The sequence below is a fragment of the Cariama cristata genome, unplaced genomic scaffold, assembly GCF_000690535.1.
Source record: "Cariama cristata isolate BGI_N322 unplaced genomic scaffold, ASM69053v1 scaffold1967, whole genome shotgun sequence".
Lineage (NCBI taxonomy): Eukaryota > Metazoa > Chordata > Aves > Cariamiformes > Cariamidae > Cariama > Cariama cristata.
In genome coordinates this window covers 60096-82727 of record NW_009625959.1, presented here as the reverse complement: position 1 = coordinate 82727, position 22632 = coordinate 60096, and the positions used below count along the sequence as shown (strand labels likewise).

The 22632-nt window shown below is 41.3% G+C and overlaps 1 protein-coding gene across 1 annotated transcript in view; it reads right to left on the bottom strand.

The window, feature by feature from the left end:
• SORCS3 (sortilin-related VPS10 domain containing receptor 3) overlaps positions 1-22632 on the bottom strand; it is a gene marked incomplete at its 5' end in the record, with an annotated part of 167062 nt that overhangs the window by 109497 nt on the left and 34933 nt on the right. Inside the window, one exon of the mRNA XM_009703810.1 lies at positions 6291-6364. Within this exon, the coding sequence (XP_009702112.1) occupies positions 6291-6364 (74 nt within the window). The remainder of the gene's footprint in view (positions 1-6290; positions 6365-22632) is intronic.

The window sequence follows — 22632 nt, the reverse complement described above, 5'->3', positions numbered from 1 at the left end:
CCTATTTGAATTTTAAAAGCTCGTATATTACAAAATGAGATTTTATTAAAATTTAAAAACCACTCTAAAAACATCCAAAAAATGTTAAACATTTCAGGGTGTTCCTTTGTTTATGTTTTGATAGAAACATTTTGATAATGTTAGCATGAATTCTAAAATATCTTTATTGAAGCTTTTTCAGCAAAAATAAACACTATTTCAGCCAATATAAAGTATCCAACTCCATATCCAGGTTCCACTTCTATCTCTGCCACTGAGTTACTATGTAATCACAAACTAGTCAGCTATGACCTAATGTTTGGAAACATTAAATATCTACAGTGCCAACTGCATTAATTGTAGGCACACAAAATGAAAATAAAATCCCTAACCTCAGAGTTCCCCCACTTGCCCATCTTTTAAGTGAAAAGGAAAATAAAATTGGTCTTCTTATCACCACAGTGTTGTGATCTTTAATTAACTAATGTGACCTTGCAAGGAAATCTTTCAATATATGCCAAGATCTTTTAAGAAGGTGTCATCTCTCCTGAACTCTCATTACAGAGCTTGAGGCTAGAGTCTGAAAATCTTGTGCTCAGCCTAGTACAGTTCATGGTCGTGCTGGCTCGAGTAACACATTCCAGATTTATGTTAACATTACCATCTGGGAGAAAAACCTTTCCCAGGTGTTCTCACCCACAGGGCATAGGAAGCAAGTTCCTTAACACAGGCAAATGAGTCATTAGCCCATAGGAGCCTCCAGTAATAGGTCCCTGTTCAGTTCTTCATGTGCGGTCTACGTGAATAGCCATTGGATATATGCCTTGATGATGCTGTAGGCGGTGTTATCCATGGCTGCCAAACTGGAATTATTCCTTTTATCCACAGCTCCATGTATGGTATGGTTTTAATTCTGAAAAACTCTAATGCAGGATTACTTCGTAGTCAATTTGACATTTACAAGACTATGTTTTCTTAACACTCAACTTGGCTGTAAAAAAATCAGGCGATGTTTCCCCAGCTCTACGCAATGACACCATCTGGTAATTAATGATTAGTGGGATTCACAGGAGAGACAGGCATATATTTGACTAACCATTTCGTTGCTGGCAAACTAGTCAACTAAAGGTAACCTTAGCTGTATCCAAAGGTCACTTCTGGAACTGCTGCTGAAACAGTCTGTGTGGACCCAAGTTGGCACTGGAATTAGGAAATATCGGTGCTGTTGCAGAGATGAGGAAATAAAAACACACACAAACCTCTGCCCAACTGCAGATCCAAACCCAGATCATAACCTTTTGAAATATTGAGGTAAATCCCTTATCTTCTGCTATATTACTTTCAGATATCCAAACCAGCCTTCACTACATTCTTCACGAAATTCAAGCTGCAGATAAATAGAAATACACTGGCTAAATTTTATCACTGTTCCTATCCAAAATCATGACAAAAAGGACTGAAAACCTTGCCCTCGAGATAAAATTTGCTGGCTTACACCTCAAACAATTGTGACAGAAAACTTGTAACTCCAAAGCATAGCCTAAGTGGGTGCACAGCCTCTTCCCTTCTCCTGATTTTTAATCCCTCGAGTTCAAAACAATTGTGGCTGGTATTTGTGGATACTAAAACAACCAGAAATTGGGTTGTTTACCACAGAAAGAGAAAAAATAAAATTCTAGGAAGACTCAGTGAAGGAATCAGCAATATATTTGAGAACTGCTTGTTACACTACATTTTTCCTATTTATGGTTACAAACACTGCTCCTTGAAGCCAGGCTAGCGCACATCCTATTTTTCTCCTCCTGCTGTCCCTCCCTTCTGCCTGCTGGTGTTTTCTGCCCAGCTTTCATCACTAGTGTGTCTTTTACTGACTAGGCATATCCTGGACACTGACTTCAGTGCTCCAAATATCCCTGTAGCCATCAGAAACGCTGTGCAGAGTTCTCCCTCTCTTCCACACAAATGGGTTTTCCCCACTTTCCCACTCCCAGGCTTTGACAGAATCACCCAAAGGCCCAGAAGGCATGTTTAAAAAAACATAAATGAGAGAAGGGTAAATGTCTACATGTACCAGGCAAAAACAAAAAAAGGAAAATGGTCCCACATCGACCACTTCATATTCCCCAGTGATGACAGGAGGCAGCAAACATGAATGAGTCCTGCAGCAAAGAGCATCCTGGAAAGACCCTAAGAAAGGGGGTGGGTGACTCCAGGAATACAGCTGCCCTCTGCACAGGATGGTAATCCCTGCGTCTGCTCAGCAAACATAGGGAGGGTGTCCAAAGACAGATGGACAGGGCATGATATTCACAGCCATTTAGCTGATTAGCCAGAAAACACAGGTTGCCTTGTGGAACGCCATGCTTTAAAAAATTAAGCCATAAGATTATAAAAGGACTACATATGCCACTAAAGCATCTTTTAACTCTCTAGTGCCCTTCAGTGCTCTTAATCCACTGCTGTAGCACCTGACATCACAATATTTGGGTACTTCACCTACTACATCCAACAAGGAAAAGAAATGATCTCCTATCCCAGTCTTACCTAGGGGGTAACAAGGCAAAGTCAGCTTCAGTCACCCAAGATGACATGGAAAAGCTGTGGTTCAGTAAAGTGCTGAACTAGGCTTGGCAAATGCTCCATTAACCAAACTGTCCTGCCCTCCTGCTTAGTCCTGTTGTCCTACCACAGGAAAAGGCAGAAGCAGTAAAGCAACTTAAGAACAATCCAAGTCCTTTGGAGTTCTTATCTGAACAGAGACAGCATTCAGTCAGCATAGAACACACCATGTGTTTTACAGACCAGGAAACTTCCCCAACATTTCTACAGTACAAAATATGGACTGTATTTTTTATATCCCTCCACATGACAGCACAGGTGTCTAAGTTACAGTGAGAGAAAATGAACAGGGCCCAGAGGGAACTGCAGAAATGTGTTTTAAGAGAAAATAACATTGAGTAGGTCTTTAACAAACTTTGCACCCATGCTGGTTTCAGTTATCTTGAGTAATTTCAGAGTGATGAGTGATCTGGGAATTTCTGTATCACATTAGCATAAGCTCCTATTTCCAGCCTTACAGGATCCTAAGTTATTAAAATCTCTGAGGCCAAGGCACGTGGGAGCCGAATTTGGATGCCTGTACTCACATCAAGTAACACATTCTGCTCAAGCTCTGCCACCGCCATCAGTGGGTGTAGCTAACAAATGAATCACTACTACAGAAGCAGAGATCCTAAATCCTAGTTTTTATAACGATGAGTGGCCCAGAGGTGAATCTCAGCTCATGCACAAACTTTCAGCTGGCCACAGGAACCGATGAGAGATGTCCCACAAATTATGGAACACGTGACATCCATATGGGATGAGAACACAAAATTACAACCCAGAGATTAGCACCAACATCTAGGACTAAGGAAAGAAGCTGAAGGTAAGAGTCAGGATACAAAGCCACAGATCAGGATTGGAGTTTATGACTTTGTTTTTGACCAGTGGGGGGGTCATCGCAGATGCTGCCTGCCAGAGCTACTGCAAAATGCACAGAGGTCTTGCTTACTCTGCTGAGTGAAAATTCACATCCTAACCTCATGAGTTCTGATGCAATCGTAATTTTCTCCTGGCCTTAAAGTCTCTACATCTGAGCTCTCTCAGGGAAGGTATAATTATTTGGAAAGGTCTCAGAGAGAAAAATAAGACCTCTCCCTGACAGCCTGATTGATCCCATGAACCAGGTGAAGATTATAGTCTTCACAAGCCCATTCATGGCAGTCTGAGAGATGAAAGTCCTGCTTTGAAGGCAAAAACATGCAACAAAGGCTGCCCCAGAAAAAGCCAGCTGCATTCAAATCAGATGAAGACTGCCCCATTTGATGAAGGATGCTTACCTGAGCCCCTACTAAGAAACAACGCAGAGCGGCACAAACAAGCAGCTTACCTCTGATCTTGGCATCTCCCTATCATTAGTATTTCACCTTTCCTGGAAGTTTTAATTAAGAGGTTCAATAATGTAGTATTTGACAGGCTAATGAACTCTACAGAGCAGTGGCTCATGTCCCTCTGAAACTTACAGCTATACCAACTTTCTCCCCCTTTCATAGCCTAATAAAAAGAAATCACCAAATTCCCCAGGCTAAAGTGTTCTCCTTGCATTTCTTTTTCTGTACATATCTTACAAACCAGAGCTTGTAAGCCATCATAGTTTTCAGCTTTAAAAAGAAAGAAAGGAAAAGAGAAAGAAATCAGACAGCTAAGGGGAGTTACTACATCCCAAAATTTCAACACCTCTGACCCCTGCATTACGAATTGGTTTAAATCTCTCCCACTCTGGGAAAAACCTAATTCACTGTCTTGGAAAGTTTATTGTCAATGGGATTCTACTGTTTCTGAGTGGAATAAAGATATCTAGATCTATGCCACATGAGTTTTAAGTATAGAAGACTTCCACAGTTTCTAAAAGAAAGAGACACTGGAAAGAGAGGAACTGTAAAATGCAGTGTTAAAAACCAGCATTCAAACTATGCAGCCAAAAGACTGTATGAAAAACAAGGTAGATTGTGGGAAATAGTATACAGGTTTGGGTATCAAATGGACAAACAGGCAATTTCCATTAACCATTATTATATGAAAGCAGAAAATAAACCACAACAACACAGCCTCTCCTTTAGAAAGAGATTCTACTTTGTTCCCAAGTCAGCTCAGTCCTTACACTTTATCCTCCAAGAAAGCCTCTCCCCCAAGCTCAGCTGTGCTATTTGAAGGGTAGGTTACAATTATCCCTTCAGATCAGCTATTCTGCTCCACAGAAGGATACACTTGGAGACAATCTACAATGACCTTTGTCATGTGCACCTAGAGAAATAGTGAAATCAAAGGATTTTGGATAGTTGGGCCCATCAATCACCTCCCACCAGAACCAAGAGAACATAACCACCTTCCCTTCACTATGGAAATGCGAAACAGTAACATGGTCAGACGTGGTTTTAGATCTTTGATACATTTTGCAGGTCTATTTGACTTAGGAGCCTTACAACTTCATCTCCCCAATGTTCAAACCCTTCTTACACTGCCCAAAATCCACAGGCACAGAGTAAGGGAAATCTCCAGACTTGGTGCCAAAAAGCCATGTTTTAAATGTGGGAGTCTAAACCTGCTTAGAGAGATTTGCAGAAGGACCTAGACAATTTGAAAATCCCATGAGGTGTCTATCTCCAGTTGCAAGGTGTGGAAATATTGCAAATCCAATCTATAGATATTTTGGGACTGGATCCCAGGTACTTTTAATGATGCACAAGAATTTCTGTGAGAATTTGACTCTAACATATATACATCATACTTTGCAATTGGGAGTCAATTCTTCAATCATCCAATTCCTTTTTATTTTTCATCATTCAAAATAAGAGCCTCTAGTTCCTTGATATTATGATCCTTTTTCGGTCTTAAGGACCAGGTACTTCTTTTAATAATTCACAGATTCTGTAAATCAGCTCTTCTACACATTCACACCCACATCATCATCTTGCACATAGTAAGTACAGCATTAAGAATCTGATTCAAGCCTCAAATCCTAGATTCAACTACAGAAGAGTATTGCCAGGTTTTCTCTTTCGGTCTAAAGTCAATTCTTGGGCCTTCACACGATGGAGAGAAGTTTGGGAAAGTGGCATCTGATGTGGAGGAGCCTGGAGACAGGAACTATATTTGTTTAGTCATCTGCTTTTAAGACACTCTCCCAGTTTTGGAGGCTGACACTTGGGAAATGGAAAGGAAGATAGTCACAAAGCAGATTTTTAGCAAACTGTTTGCAGATCCTGAGCTCTCACCAGTCAGTAGAAAGAAACTGGCTCCTCAGAGAGTGATTCAAAGCAGAGTCTGAGTCATCCTTTCTCTCAACGGTTGCATAAGGAGACTGGTCAGAGTGGCTGGTTCTGCACAAAGACTGTGTTGTAGGCTAAAGTAGCTCTCAGAAGGGTTGAAAAATTTGAGGTCTAATGATCACAGTTTTGTCACTGAAGCACTGGGCAGTTTCTCTGTGTTACTGTAAGTAGGTGTTTAACAAAGTAAGAGTTTTGCAATTATCAAAAGACTGGTACTTGTCTGTACAAGACACCACTGTTATCAGACAAGAAAGAGGTACAAACATGGAGACTATAGCACTGCAAGATACGTACTATGGACTGAGTATATCACATTGACGATGACCAGAACCAAAGGTATACTTGGTATGTTCAGGTAAAGCAACCAATTCCTTCAAGTTAGATATTCTTCTCCCCTCTGTGACCTGCCCAAAGTAAGCAAAGCCTGAGGGCATAACTTACCAGTAAAATCTGTTTGGAGTGACCCGCTCGTGCATGAGCTGCCATTTTCTTCCAAAGTCCATGGAGCTGTACAGCTGAAAGACAGAGAGAGAGAAAGTATAAACTTTCAGGAAGAAGAGGAAGGAGTGATGCTAAATAAAGCATTAAAATCAGCTCAGATTAAACAACAGGAATGGATTGTTCTGCGCAATTATCGATCAGCCTTGCCGCCAGGGAAGGCTAATAAGGCAATCTCTTCGCCTCACATTTAACCCAGACTGAGCTCCTGAGACTCGAAAGCAGGTTGGCTCTTCCAAAACCTTTTCAAACATTTTTGTGCTTCCTGATTTCAGCTGTCAACACTTTCACTTCAGCTGCCATATGACAAAGTTGGCAGTCCCCCTGGCTTTTTCAGCCCAACAGGAAGCAGGTGATTGATGACATATAAATTCCTAACATTAAATAGAATGAGAGACAAATTAGATTAGTTAACATGACTATGATATGGTAGGTCGTGACTCTATACTGAAGGTCATGCTGCGATTCATTTTTATGGTGTTGATTACGTCTCTCTCCCGTATGGGAAAGAAAAGGAAACTGCTCCTAATTTACAACTTTTATGTTCAAAACAAGGTCTAAACTTTGAAACAAGTTAGAAATCAATCTGCTCATTAGTAAAACATTAAAGATAGTGAAGTGGCTCTTCTTGAAAGCCAAATTTTCAAACAATCATTTTGAGTCTTTCTGGCTAACAAATGGCACAGCTGTAATGTAACCAAATTTCCATACAACTCCACACTAAGTCTCAGACATAGGTTCACTTCATACATACTCTGCTTAACACCATAACCACCATTCTCCGTATAATTAATTACCCACAATCCACTCACTCATAATCAAAGCATACATAAGCTCCTTTTCTCAAACTTTGAGCAAGTTTGGTTCTTCAGAAAAAAAAATACACTTTGAGAAATAACTACTCTGCTTTACAACTAGATCATAGAAAAATAAATAGCAGGCAGTGTTTTGAACAGGATTTCAAATAAATTTAATCTGAAATAAATTCTGGCTTAATAAAACAAGGGTTGATTGCAGGCTAAGGAGGTAGATAACAGAGATTAAAAACTTAAATGTTTGTAATATCTGAATTTATGTCCTTAATGGGAAAATGATACAATTTGAGTAAAGGTTCTGCATTTGATTTAATTTTGAGTAACTGTGTTTACAAATTGGAGGCAGGTCCATGTTCAGATTAGAAGGGTTCACAACCTAGTGACGTGTACTATGGCACAGCTATGATGGATGGCTAAGTGTGACTGGGAAGATAAACTATCTGTGCTCTCACTGAACATCAAAGCTTCTTGAATGGGCAATATCTTTGACCACAGAGATCCAGAAGCCACATCAGAGCTGAACAATTTACAAAGATGATTGGAAAGGGCTGTTTGAGCAGTGTCCAAAGCCTGAGGCGGCTGATTAATTCTTACTACGTTTGTACCCAACTACACAACCAAACCACTGTATAGTTAGCAAAAGGAAACTCAAAAACTGAAACTCAGACCTCATCAAGTATCTAATGCAACTGGTATGTGTAAAGACAAAAAGAATTGGTCCTTTGCATTTATGCCAACGGGAAGCCCAGTTTCTGCCAATGACAGCTCAAGCTGCCAGTGAAAAAAGCACATCAGGGGAAAAAAGATGGAAGCAGGCATTCTCCAACCTTCATATCAGAATGGGCTCCAGTTATGTAGCATTCACTCCAACCAACATCACTGGGCTTGTGGTAAGAAATATTAGGAAAGATTTTCTACCTTTTGTTCTTCAGATCAGACATGATCTGAATATTCCCATTTGGCCATATTTCTTTGGCACTGTCACTAGACAAGGTAAGATACTGCACTAAAAATCCACATTATCTGGGCTTCCTCTGCTTTTCTGGTCATCCAATCACAGTGATAGTCTAAAAAAATACAGTAGAGAATCCTCTGTCCCAAAAGGAATTCTCCGTAGATACAAAATAAAGCATTGCTTATCTTTTTTAATTAAAGGAGCCAGGAGAAGAAAATTCCTTATCCAAATTTGAGGATAGGCTTATGAAGTCAACATCAATATTAAGATAACTACCTTCTAGAGGAACATCTGGGTTTTTAGAAACAATAATTGAAAATCTGCACTCTAAAAGTCAACACACAAACCAGTGCTACAACTCTGCCTTGACAAAATTTTGCATGGTGCCTGCTAGCAATATTCCTTGAGTCATTTGACATGGTTTTACATATACAAGGACCTCTGCAGACTGAGTTGCATCAGTTGCATCAAATAACTTGGCTATCATTTCCATTTCCTGACTGGGGGTACGACTTGCAGATTGAGTCACAGTGCTGTACAAATCACAAGCAAGTGCAAGTGGGAATAGCATCCTTATTGTATTCTGCAATGGATTAACCATTCTCACCATGAGAGGAAAGGATTAGCAAAATACATCTGTTTCCTCAGATTCTCTTTTATCTTTTGCCCCTAGCATTTCCTTTTCTTTTGCAGCTGCGTAACAGCAGTAGCTACAGATAGCTCAGTGGCATGAAGCACAATCTCTTTCTAGCTACTTATCTCTCCCACAGTGCCTCATTCAGGGAGCACCCTTCTCTCTATCAAGTTAAAAACCAGAGACCAGCTACTGAGTACTTTTTTCCTTCTTTCTGTTAAAGCTCAGACTGACTGATGGTAGAATTATTAAATTGAACTTGCAGGCTTTAGGTGATTTCAGATGAAGAGATAAGGAGGATATTATTTATTTCAAGAAGTTCTATTTATTTATTTGTTCACCTACTTATTGTAGGCATCCACTTTGAATTTTAACCACGTGATTGAGTCTCAAAGTTGTATGGCAGAACAAATTCCTGAAAGGTCTCTCTGGACCAGTTCACTTTTATAGTATTATTTACAGATGCACATGTAAAGGTTAATGTTGAATTACTAAATAAAACATACAATAAAGAGTTTTCTAGTATGCATTAATATTGAATAGTTATATACACTTTCTGTTCATCTCCCTTCATGGGAGAAGAGATACTTTTAGAAGAGACAATAAATTTAGTGGAAAGTACAGCAGATTTCAATAGGGGTTAATTTGTCCTAAGGCTGAATACTAAGCAATGGAAAGAAATAAGGTTTGTTTGGAGCCAAGATATTCCCTTTTTAAAGCTCTGGCTCTTTAAGTGATGAGTAATCTCTGGCATTTCCAACTCTCAGAGCACTCTAACACATTGGTTCAAGAGGGATGGGCTTCAGTTTACCATAAGGGTGTACTGTGAGGGTATTCACTTTCTGCAACCTCCTTGTATTATTTGACCTGCTCTGATGAATGAAAAATTAAGACCGTTATGGGTCTTTATGTTTGTATGGGCTGGTCTTGTGCCCTGACGCAGCTAAAGACTGGCACGCAGAGGACTTGACTAAGGAGTAATTCAGAAGCAGGACCCAAAACAGAAGGACAAAGTGCTGGCTCGAGGCAAGGGTGACAAAATTAATTTTTAACATGAAAATGAACTCAGAATCCTGCATCTACCACAGAGGCACCTCAGTAAACACAGTTACAGCACTTGGTCGGTCCCAGCAAACTCTGCACCTCTTTGAGCAGCCAGGCTCCAGGAGCCTCCTGAAAGCCGAGGTGCTTTCGAAAACAATGAATGTTCAAATTCCCTGCTGAGCCCATCTGAATGATGCTTATGAATCTCATCTACTCTTGCAGCAGACAACAGGGGTTTTTACTAGGCATAACCTTAGAATTCCTGCTTGCCTGCAAACTGGCATGCAACACTGCCACAGGGAAGATGGGATTCAGGAAGCTGAAGGGGCCAGCATTGTGTGTCAAATAAATACACCTTTTAATGTGCTCTCAGGCCTGATGAAGCACCTAAAGTATTATCTTGAAAGTATCAGCCCAGTCACACTAGCAGGATCCAAGAGCAGCTCTGCTTTTACATCTGGCTTTGAGGTCACCCCAGCTCAGTAGTACCGGTGCAGTCTTTGAGAACAGTACTGAGCACTGAGGAAAATCTGCCTATGCTCAAGGAGCCTAGTTAGACCTACCATTAAAAAAAAAAAAGGCTGTACCATCAAGAAGGTAAATAGCAAATGTTTATCCAAAGAGCATCACAACACTCCACACTCAAGGATTGTAGCACCAGACATATCACATCCACCAACACAGCCCTGCATTTTACCAAGAACACACAATCTGTGCGAGGAAAGACCTTGGCAGCCCAAGTGATATACAACTTTATTTCACCACAGTCCAGAACCTTAACTCATGCTTGTCTCACTCAGCACAACTCTGAATCATAAGGATATTACATACCACAGGCAGAACGCTGCTTCTTCAAACTCTAAGAACACTTGCAACATTTTATTTAACACTGGCATTGTTTCCAAGATAACCAGAAAGTCCCTTAAAGAGGGAGCTTTATCCCTGGTGTCAGATTCTGTTTCACGAACACATGCAACATGCCAGAAACACAGTCAGAACTACAGAGCTGGAAAGGAAGAAGTAATACACACATGCATGCACACGCAGTGTTGCATATGATGAACGTCTCTATGCTGTGGCAATTCTACACTACAAACTCTCAGGGTGACATAACGTGCTGGCTTACTTGGATGATCTTGTTTGGGGCTGGGGTAATTTGTTTGGGGTGTTTTGTTTATTTTCACAATAAGATGTAGCAAAAAAAAATACAAAAAGATGATTTTACTGAAGAAGTCAAGCTTCTCAGAACTGGAGCAGCATAAGAAATTGGCCTGCTTAAATTCCATTTACAGAGAGAGGGGAGAAGAACAAGCAATTAAGGAAAAACATGGAAACCACAGGAAAAGACTCAACCCCCTGATGTTAGTCATCCATGTCCTAGCTAGTCATCAAGGCTCATTTTCAGACAGGCAAGAAACAGGTTCAAAACAGGCACTTCTAAAGCACAATTTTCCATACTGAGATACACTTTTAAAATTGCTTATTATTCATGCCGTAGAAGCCTCTATTTCTCTCCTTAGACACTAAAAAAAGTCCACAGTGATTAGTGCCAAAGGAGCTAACCCCATCATAGATGGATTATTTAGTTGAGGTGAATTTCATGTTAGGTTCCCCATTCCCAGGTTGACTTTCTTGGTCTTCACAGGGGTAGCAGGCAGAAGGCTGAAGATTCAGAGAGAGCTGAAGAAAGGCCAAGCATACAACAGCCAGGGTACACTTTACCACAGCAAGAAGCAAACTGAAGATGTCATGTATAGCTTGAGAAGGAACAGAAAACAGACTAAAGACATTCAGAGAGCTTTGATACTTATAGACCTTCATGCTCAAACACAGAAGAAGAATTAGGGCATCAGGAACACACATAAAAAGCTTATATCCCAATAAAATTAAATATTCTTTCTTGCTATGAAATCAGGTCTATTGGCCTGAGTAAACATCTGGTGAGAATCTCAATAGTTTCCTGTCTGTCAGCCAACCCTGGAGTGCAAATAACAGTGTCAAATAAAGTGAGGAAAAACAGTTGGACTATATGCACTTAAAGGAACAATTCATTTATTATACATAAAGTTGTACTTCCCCCAGACAATACATCCAGCTGATGATGGAAAGATGTATTCATATTAATCCAGCCGGGTAAGAGTTGGCCTAGTGGTAGTTACTGGGTAGCAGCTGACAAATGGTAAAATGATGGAAGAGGAAGGGCAGAATAGCCTGGCCTGCCGTGTCCTCAGAAGAGCATGATCCTGAGCAGTAGCTAGGATTGCTTACATGAGAAGATGGCTCTGATCCCAGAAAAGCACAAAAGCAAACTAGTACCTTCTCAGCCAGAGCTGGTGGGAAAAATCTACAAAATCTGTGGAGGGTTCCTGCCAAAAAAAAAATCAAATTGGGACAGAAGAAAAATAAAATTAGGTCAATATTTCTGTAGGAAATTGGACTGCATGCAAGCTGTCTGCAAAGAGTAACTCAGAAAAGCAAGACTGTTGCAGGGTCTTAAATTTTCTCTGCAGAGGGAAAATGACCGTGATCACTGGAAAAAAATTAGAGGCTCAGAAACTGAGAAAAAGTTGTAAACCACTCAGAAAACTGCAAGGACTTTTCTCTACACTTCTGTGTTACAGATGAAATTACAAAAGGAGAAGAAGGTGCCATCATTAACATGTCAGAAAGCTCATTCCTAGAAGGAAAATGAATGGGAGGAAAAACTCACAATACTTTTCAGCCTTGAGAGTACAAAACAGACAAGCCATGTCTGACAACTGCCAGAGATGACCCATCACATGAAAGAAGAAAGCCATATGCAACAAATTCAAACTGCGGTGAAAATATTTCAGGAGATGACAACATCAACATTTGTTCTAAAGGTACACTGAGCAGCTGAGTACTGCGGGAGAAACATTTCGCAAGATCTTGGACAATATTCTGTACAGAATAAACGTAAGGTCTTCACTTCACCCACTGCAAAGAAAGATCTTTTTTCCACACCTAAATTACCCATAGAAGGAATTTAATAAGGTTATCCTTACTTAGAAAATAAAACAAAACAAAGGAGTCTGCACCATAGGAGATAACTGCTCCAGCAAGTGAAAGGATATGAGTAATAACTGCATTTCTCCCTGTTAACTCATACTTCTTTCATTTAACTCTAAAATAACACCTACCCCTAACTCAACCACTGTAAGACTACTCCTGACAGTCAGATACATCTAGTTACCATGCTCTCCACTTGTTGAATTTAGCACTGAAATTCCAAGTTGCCAAAGTGTTCCTTTTTTTCTGTTTTATTGTTTCATTATTTGAAAATAGTGTCCTTTTCTTTCAGCTCCAGCTGAATCCCACTATCTACCTATAATTCCTCATTCATACAAACTGTAATCAGATCCCCAAATCCCTGAGGAATTCAAGATGGGACCATAAACTCCCAAATAGTCAAGACTGACCCACAGATTTCCAACCAGTAGCCACAACACAGAAGTCATTTCCCTTATTAATTTTTCCATTTGAGATGTCATAAAATGGTGGTTTTCCTCATTCTTGTACTCCACATGCTAAATCTATTTGTGGAGACCCCCTACAGCAATCCTGCAGCCATCAGTTGCCCTCAGGCACTGGCATGGTGTGCCTTCGGGAGCAGAGCAGACTGTGAAGCCTCAATAGCGTAGAGCAACAAAAGATAAACGACAGAATTGAGAAGAATTGGGTAAGATAACAGACAGGATAGATTTGGTGTAGCTATGAAGACAGCAGTTGGCACTACAGAAACATGCCCTACTTCTATATCACATCTTCCATCTTACCTTCCTCACCTATCTTTCATCCTTCCTTTTTTGAGGACAGTACAGCACCAGTATAATGTTTAAGCTGTGGGGTCTATGCAGCCCACTTTCTCAGGTTCTCATGTGAGGCAGGACATGTTACTTGCAGCATAACAGGGACAGGACTCAGATATAACATGCTTCAGTTGAGTGGCTGAAACAGAGTCAGGAGCAATCCTTGCCATGGAAAGGGCTTTATTACTCACAGTAGGAAAGGCTGCATTCAAGGAAAGATTCAGGGCCTTCCTGTGATTCCTCTGTTCCACCATTCCCCTCAGCCTGGGCTTTAGTGAGACACCTCTGAAGTGTCAAGCCATTACCATCAGGGAACACAAGGGCTAATGTCACCTTCAAGCTGATGACCAATTCAAGAATATCATCGGTGCTTGTCCCTTCCACTTCCTCCCAGGGAAATACCTGTCCTTGCCACCTTGCTTTGCTGGGGCTCCAGAGGAACCAAGATCTGAAGCTTGGAAGTGCTTCTGGACATTTAAAGAAAGTAAAAAAGAACTTCTCACTCTCTTCTCTTGCCACAAGCTGCTAGAAATCACAATTCAGGTAAGGCAACCTTGACAGCTCCACACTAAAGAATCTAAAAATAAATCCTGCTTCTTGAGCCAAAAAGATTTGTGTAACAGCTTGTGGAGCTGAGCTTAGGAGAAAGAAGTCTACCAGCACCATATTTATGGGCTTTGTTTACACAGAGTTGTAAAAACTAGTAATTGTAATGAAAACAAATGGGCCAGTTTATCTCTCTGCTTTGATTTCCTTTCCAGGTGATTAAAGGCTGCATCAGGAGACCTCATTACAGCCCAAGGTTCTTCTCTAGCATGGTGCATCCAGATTGTCTTAGGTCTGGAAAGAGAATGTGCCCACAGACTGCTGCATGTTTGAGGCTCACCAGTACTGCTCATTTCCCTTTTTTTTTACAGTAGAAAGGGCATTAGAAACAGACTATTTTCATGAGAAACTGGTCTAGACAGAAATTAAATACTAAATGCATTTCCATCATCTATTTCATACAGAGAAAAAAAAAAATAAAAATGTATCAGAAGCTGGGAAGTTCTCTTTGCATTTTAAAATCTAATACCGAAATATTTCCCATGCTGACCAGCAAAAGTAGGTCTAAAGACAAAAGAAACTCAGACTCCACCCCATTATTATAAGAAACTGGTCAAGGATCTTCTGTACAAAGCCCAAACACTTTGGAAATGTTTGATTTCATGTTGTAATTGCATAGCTCAACTCAGACCTGGCTTATACAGAAATGAGGTAGGTTAGGACAACGCATTGAGGTCATGTTTCATGGTTTTACAGTTTGAAAAAAAAAAAAATGCTTTCACCTGATGGGTCCACTCACAGTAGTGCAATTTGCTTAAACCTGATGCTCAAAGCAAGACCTGCCTCTTTCTGCTTCTCCACTTCATCTCCAAGAAAAAGAGGAAAGTCAATTAAACTGGTGGGAAAAAAGTCCACTCAAAATCCATCACATTTCAATTTCTCTTAAGCCTAATTGGTACTGACTATACTAAGCCAAAAATTTGCCATTTCTGCTGAAAGTACAGCATCTCTTTTGCTTTTCTACTGCGTGACTGGTTTGTAGTGGAACAAGAAGTCCAGATACATCTGCAACAGGAGGAGTGAGATAAATGAGTATCACTAAAGAAGTTAAGGAGCGTTTCAGTCCTGGGTGAAAAACAGCCTCTCTTTTTCCTACTTTCTTCCCACCTCCAGAAATGCTGGAGTGGCTCAGAAGCAAGATGAAAAGTATTACTTTCAGATTTTTTTTCTTAAACTGAAAATCTGGGGAAAAAACATGTTCACTTTGGTCAGTCAAAACACATTTCAATCATTTCTAAATAATTTAGCTTTAGCAACTTGCAAAAGATACTATAAATAGAAATGCCATTTTGAAGGAAGGCTAACTTTTTTGATTGCTTGTTTATTCCTTTCTTTGTGATGTTTTAATCACTCCAAAATCAGCTCTAGAGTCTGGCGGAGGGCTAAAGTTGAGCAATATGTTGCCACTGACCCCCCCTCTGATGAGTGTTTTGTTAACAATACTTATTGAAAACTAAAGACATAAAAGGGGAAAAAACTCAGAAACAAAAACCCCTACTTCCAGAGTCTGAGAACAGATTGAGACACAGGAGACAAGGCAAGCAACGCGCCATGCAGGAGGACAGTTTCCCACATCAGCAACCCAGAGCAGAGAGTGAGACCAGACACAGAAGGGGGCAGGGAAGGGAGGGACAGTACTGGGACTGTGAAGAGACCAGAATGAGATGGAGGTGGCAGAGCTGCCTCCTGCTACCAGGGTCTACAAGGCGCACCAGGAGATATCTTTACAAGTATTTTTCCACTGGTATCTAATAGGTTCAGCCAGAAGCAGAGGGGGATTGCAGGCTGCTCCTGTTGTCCCCAGCTGCTGCCTCACTCCCTTTTTCCCCAGGATCAGCTCTTTAACAGTGACAAGACTGACTCAGCTCTAATGGCTGCTGACTTTTCTCCCTCCAAGTCGGGCTTATCCCTTTGCCCAGCTTCTTCTCAGGTTAAAAACCATCAGTTTTTGGTCTGAGGTCTGTGGTAACTGGATCCACCAAACGCCTGGATATAGCCAGTGGGGCCATGCAGGTCAGCCTGCATCAAGGAGATCTGTGCACTCCCAGCCCAAGAGGAAAATTTGTTTGCTCCTGGGGGCTCCACACTGTGGACGTTTAGAAGCACCTTCTTACACTTCATCAATGCTTATACTCCGAAAGTTTAACAATAAGGGGAAATAAATGGGAACCACATGTCTAATGGGAAGATTTTTCACTCAAATGTGCTTTATTGTGTGATATATGGCTTTAATTACAGTGCAAGCGTCTGGGTACATTCGTTGCCATTATAGACCAATCTTTCATGTTTATTGAGCGTAATACTACAATGGGCAAAGCAGGAGAGGCTCAGACATTAGCTAGAGTGGGACATAAAGCTACAATCACATGCTTGGCTCTTCCTCTCCTCCTTCCTTTATAAATCCTGTGGCCCTATCTGTAGGGTAACCTCTAATACTATGCAGGATTTAATGGAAGAGGGTTTTTTTTTCAGACTAGTGAAATAAAGAGATTTCACATCACCAAAGCACTTTCCAAATTCATGTAAGATTTTGCGGAGTTATTTCTTTGTGTGGAAAAAACAACATTTCTGAAAGTGTATACATACGCAATAATGAAAAGGGTTTAAAACTGCATTTAGAACAGCATTTTATTCTGAGATGTAATTGTTCATGTAAAAAATTTCACATGGTTTGAAAGAAATAAATATTAGTTTGGGCTCAAGCCGAACATGTCATTTTGGCAAAATCAAAGCAATGTATTTTGCTCCAGGTTAAATCATATGTTATTTAACACACACACACCCCCTGCTGCCACCCAATTCAGCTCCAGTTTTCTATTCATCAGCATTTTCACAGGCAAGGGAGGTTACTCAAGAGAGTTCCGAAGTTATGTGACCCATCACCCTGCAGACACACACCTGAAATTAATCTAGCTCACACAGGTGAAAATACTGTAAAGTAAAGCTGCTCCCACTTGGAGTTGGCCCTGGAAGAAGGTAGGTGTCCACCCTCCTCATACAGCTCTCATCTCACCAGCTGAAGAGCAGCAAACTTCACAGGTCCTTAAGACCTGCACCCCACTTCTCAGAGGTGTTGTGAAACTCTATGTGTTCACAAAGTCAGAGCAGTCTCACAAACCATCCATATTCTTCTACCGCATTCACCCCACGAGGACACTGTGCCTCCTCAGCCTGAGGACATGGGTTCTGTCAGGGATTTACAAGGCAAAGAAAGGATTGTTGCAAAAGGTTTAGTGACCACCAAATCGCACCTTTCCTAAGAGAGGAACTCAGCTGGGATCTTACCAGATTTCAAAAGCTGACAAGTAGCTCTTGTCATCCTCAGGAAAAGTGAGAAAAAAACAGCATTGCACTGGCCCTTTGTGCCCAGAACACTTCCTACAAACACCCAAAATCAGGGTAAGCAAAGGTTGAGCCACGCAAAAGAGACTTTCTGACGACTGAGGAAGCTTGTGGATGGGCACTGAATAAATACAGGCTGCTCCAATTAATAGCACTCTGATCCCACACTTCTCTGCTGCCAGAGACCATTGCAGCCTCTCTGCCTGCACAGACAATAACAAAGCTGTGAAGCTGGAGCGGTTTGCTCTGCTCAGTGGCATAAACACATCAGCCCAGCAGGTTCACAAGCCAGTGCTGTGCATTCAGAGCAGCTAGACACTTGGCTCTCCATTGCCTAGGTTCCACTCAGTCTGAGGCAAAGATGCACACACCAAGAAATGCATCACAGGCGCAGGTGCCAGGGGACAGTCAGGAAAACGTAGTAACAAGAGTGATCCAAGGAGACAGATTTCAAGAGTTAGGACACGTACAGGTCCTGCACTGGGAGGAATCCCTCTCTGGACAATTCTGGTCCCCACACACCACCTATGCTCTAAACTGCCTGGGACCAAGGCCAGATAAGGGATCAAGCCAGCTCAAAGAAAGGCCCACCATAGTTAATGGCAGTCTTGTGTCCCCAAAAGAGAACACAGATGCTGCCTATAGGACAACTGTGACTGTGAAATAAATTTTATGAGTAAAAAGATTATAAAAACAATGCAGAAAGCTTCAGCTTCTGGTACTGTTGAAGACACAGCTTCAAGCAAATATTGTTTTCTACTCAAACACCCTTAGCTCTTGTACCATCTTCTACAATTCATTCTTTTAGGCCACCTGCATTACCACTCAGTTGCCATATCCTGTCCCATAATAAATCAAGAGAACTAAAATTTAATATTAAACGGTCCATGTGTCTTGATTCATTGGATGCCTCAAGTGCCAAAGCAAACCTGCCTCTGCGAGCTTGAACATATAATATAATAAAGTCAAGAGCTCCTTTCAGCCTTACTCTCCTACTCCCCAGTCAGCTCTGGTCTCCACCAGGGGCTTTGCTACCTTGAAGATGTTCTTCAGTACAGCTCTTACTTACTGTAACACTCGTAAAATCCTGTGGGGTGATTCAGTCCAACTCTAGCTGGCCAAATTTCTCATTGGCCAGAGTCCATGACAATCCACACATTCACAACAGGCAACTATTGAAGGGAAAAGCCAAGCCTGCTTACACAGGCACCTATCTCTACACACACACAGCACCAAGCCAGAGATCCATGTAGGAAAGAGTTTCAAATCTGGGAAGCTCCAGGGGAATATCCTTTCCTTCATCCTGAACAGCAAGTGGTCTCATGGAAGGCAAGAGACGGTGTCCTCCCTGTACTTCACAGGGATTCGGTTCATCCTGACCCAAACATGCAGGGGAGGATGACAATACCACCCACGCCCCGGCATGAAGGGCAGCATACGGATGTTTACAGGAGAAACCCAAATGAACAGCATCATTGTAAATGCCAGCCACCACAAGGAACAATTTAGCTTGACAGCTGTAGCAGAAACTGTCACTGCACTGAGGCATCATTGACAGAAAAATCACCAAATGAGAAACTCGCATGTTTCAGGGATCCCCTAGGGCTGCTGGGCATACACCATTTACACGGTCATCTCTGTTTCATCCATCACGGGTCCTTGCAATCAAAGAGTGGAAAATTGTACCTTTGGAATAAATGAATCTGCAATTGCAGATCATGCAAGAAAAAGGAAGCTCTTATTTAACCTCTCTCGGCAGTCTTTAGGTTTCTATGTATTCTGTGGTCTCTATATTTAAGCTATTTATCCCATTTAATTCAAAGTCTGGGTACCTTCAATCCACCCTATGGAGCAGGGTGAATAAAAAAAAAGCCCTCTCAAAATCCCAACAATAATAAGCAAACACAATGCAAAACAACAACTACAGTCAACAAGAAGTCACCAACCTTGATACAATGTAACTTTAATCCCTCGAGTTAACCAATGTTCACAGTGATGGTACAGGATAATTCATTAGATAAGAGAAGGCTGCAGAGCAAAAATAAACCAGCCTTTTCCATGCTGTTACTAGAGGAAAAACACAACCCATCTGCCTAGGGAACATCGGACTCAATTTTGCAGCAGAATTTCCAGGTTTGCCACATTTGTGCTGTTGGGCATGTGTGCATAACTCCTGTGGACTTGCACCGAGATCTGAGGAAATCAACTCGCCTAAAGCAAGTGCTGCATTAGTCAGAGGGCAAAACCAGAGTCTTGTTTTGGCAGCAAAACTTTTGATGACATTATTGTTCTCTTACTATATATGTCCCCTTGGGTACAGTATATTCTGCTAACATGTTATTTGTACGTGCTATTATCACTTGAACACCGCACATATAAAATACTACCAAATCTACATTCAGATGGTTTATGATCACTGAGCCTCTGGCAAAAATGAGCTGCTCAAGGTAGGAGGCTGTGGGAAGGATCAAGTTTTTCTCCTTTTGCACTACAGAATCCCAAGGATTTTCTGTAAAGCTTTAAATCTTGTTGTTTGGGTTTTTTTTTATCAATTGTCCTCTCAAAAATATCACCCTTCATTTTGGTACCTCAGCTCCTCCTTTTATCATACCCACAATACTTCAGATGTGCCAAAATTTTACTGCATCATGCTCTAACTTTGATTTTATAGCCACCCATGGTCCTATAAAAATCAATTGAACACAAACCTAAAGAATTTTATTACACCAGAAGAAATTCTTGTAACTGCCACAAAACTGTTGTGGGGCTTTGACTGGAAAAATTCAAACATGCACACAAGTGTGTGCACACCCCAGACAAACAGGTCACCACAGTCTTCTCCCGAACAACCTATATGGAAGACCAGTCTGAAATATGCACCAAAATGCATGAAGACATGCAGCATTTGCAATGATGAATAAAGATCTCTCTTAGAAGCATAAATGACCCGCAGCAGAACACTGCTAGAATCAGGACATTATGAAAATCTTGGGTTTTTTGCCTTTTTTTTTTTTTTCTTTAAAGAGAAAGCTTCTCATTTTATTAACCATGAGGAAGCATTTGAAAAACATAATTCCTAACCTTTCCTTAGTCACAGAAGCATCAAGAGAAATATGAGAGGACAACTGAAATTATTCAAACACATTCTTGATTTGTTTCTCTGCCAAACTCATGATTTTCAAGGGACCAATTCATGAGTTCTAAAAACTTGGGATTGCTAGTTCTGAGGTGCTAGACCAGAAACCCAGGCACTGGCCTCCTTTTTCACCACTGAAGCAATGAGCGTGAAAAGCTGAAACGCACACTGGTTCACCATTGAGCATATGTGACATTTGAATCATCCGTGCCTACTGTGGGGACAAATGACTTACAGCTGTTCCTCTGGCATCTTTATTCGTGAGAATAATATTGATTACACACATTTTCTATTAGAAGGAAAAAAAGGAGAAAAAAAAGAATAAAAAAAGTGAATTTTCATTGTCAAGGTTGAACAATGAAAACAAATAGTTGCCTTAACATAAGCGATAGCTTGCACACAGGCAGATGAGCCCAGGAAACCTGCATCTCTCAGCAGGCAGATTTTAGGGAAAAAAACCCCGTACACTGGAAGGAGTAAACTACATCTATCTTGTTTTCTGTGAGAACAGAATACCATACACATTTTCCAGCCAGATCCCCCAGTGATGTAAATCAGCATTTTCCTGATAAAATCAATGGACTCACGCTGAATTTCAGCTGCTACATACGTGACTGCGCACATCTTTTGTAAACTAGTTCAGGTGTGCTATTAGATCAGAACATGGTCCATTTCCCCACTGAAACCAAGCACTGGAGGCAGGCATGGTTTGTAATGACTAAAAAAAGGGGAGGAGAGAGAGACAGAGAGAAACCTATTTGCAAAGGGCAATCTGAGACAAAACTAGGGCCACATACCAGCTTCCAGTGTTACAGAAATCTGTTTCACACAATAGCTGCTAAATTATTTGAAACTAAACGTACAAGCTTTTTAGCATACTGCTGTGCTACAATATAAAAGAAGGGCCCTCTCTGCCCTGTGGCACATTTACAACTACAGCACCTGCTGATGCAGAATTCCCTCATGGGGTCCCCACCCCAACCACGCTGGAAATGCTGCCAGTCTGAAGCCTGGGGAGAGATGAGGTTACAAGAAGAGGAACCCCTGTAACATTTCTATAGGGCCACCTGGGCCAGTGGAAAGGAAAACAGAACGTGATTTAGGAAGTCTGGGTAACGTTGCAGCTCTGTCACTGGTTAGCTGGCTAGCTCACTTCACCTTCCCCTGCTTCAATTTGCCTTCAGCCTTTCTCACCGCCTCATTGACTACGCCTCTGGATTAGCAACCACCAAGCTGTAATTTCCGAGTCATTTAAATACCCCTTGCATGACAGCAGTAGGTAGCATGACCATGACAAGACTGTGGTAGCACTGGCACTGCTGGGTAAAACAGATAATTCCTCCTGATCATGGCATGAAGGGACCTACTAAGAACTGCTTGGTGCAAAAATCACCAGGGCATCCTGGGATTTACAAAGTCTAGTTATGCTTCAGAGGAGTGGTGGAGAGGAAATGTCAGCTCCTGCTAACTCCTTTTCTGGAGTTTCTCTTTCTTTGGCGCTCAGATATGCATCTCTCAGCTGTATGAGAAGACTTTGCTAATATACTGGTAGAGGTAAGATATAACAATGGTGTCCTGTTAAACGGATGTGACATTCCCAGCAGATATGCACTATGCAGATACTGCCATCGTAGCAATGTATCCCCACTGAAATCAAGTCACAGATGTTCTGTGTGGTGTAGGGCCAGCCTGTAGGATCTGATAACCTGCCTGGGCCCTGCACAGCCCCAGTTGCAATGGAAAGCATAGCTATAAGAGCAGCTAGAAGTAAAACAGTGGCAAAGACTTTGGTCCTTGGCACTGCTGACTGCAGCCAAGGCTTTGCGTCAGGTCAGGACTGTACACCTCCTAAAGGTTCCCATCCCTCAATGGTTCACACAGCCCTCTTCTCAAGTACTAGCATTTTTTTCAGATTATGCAAAT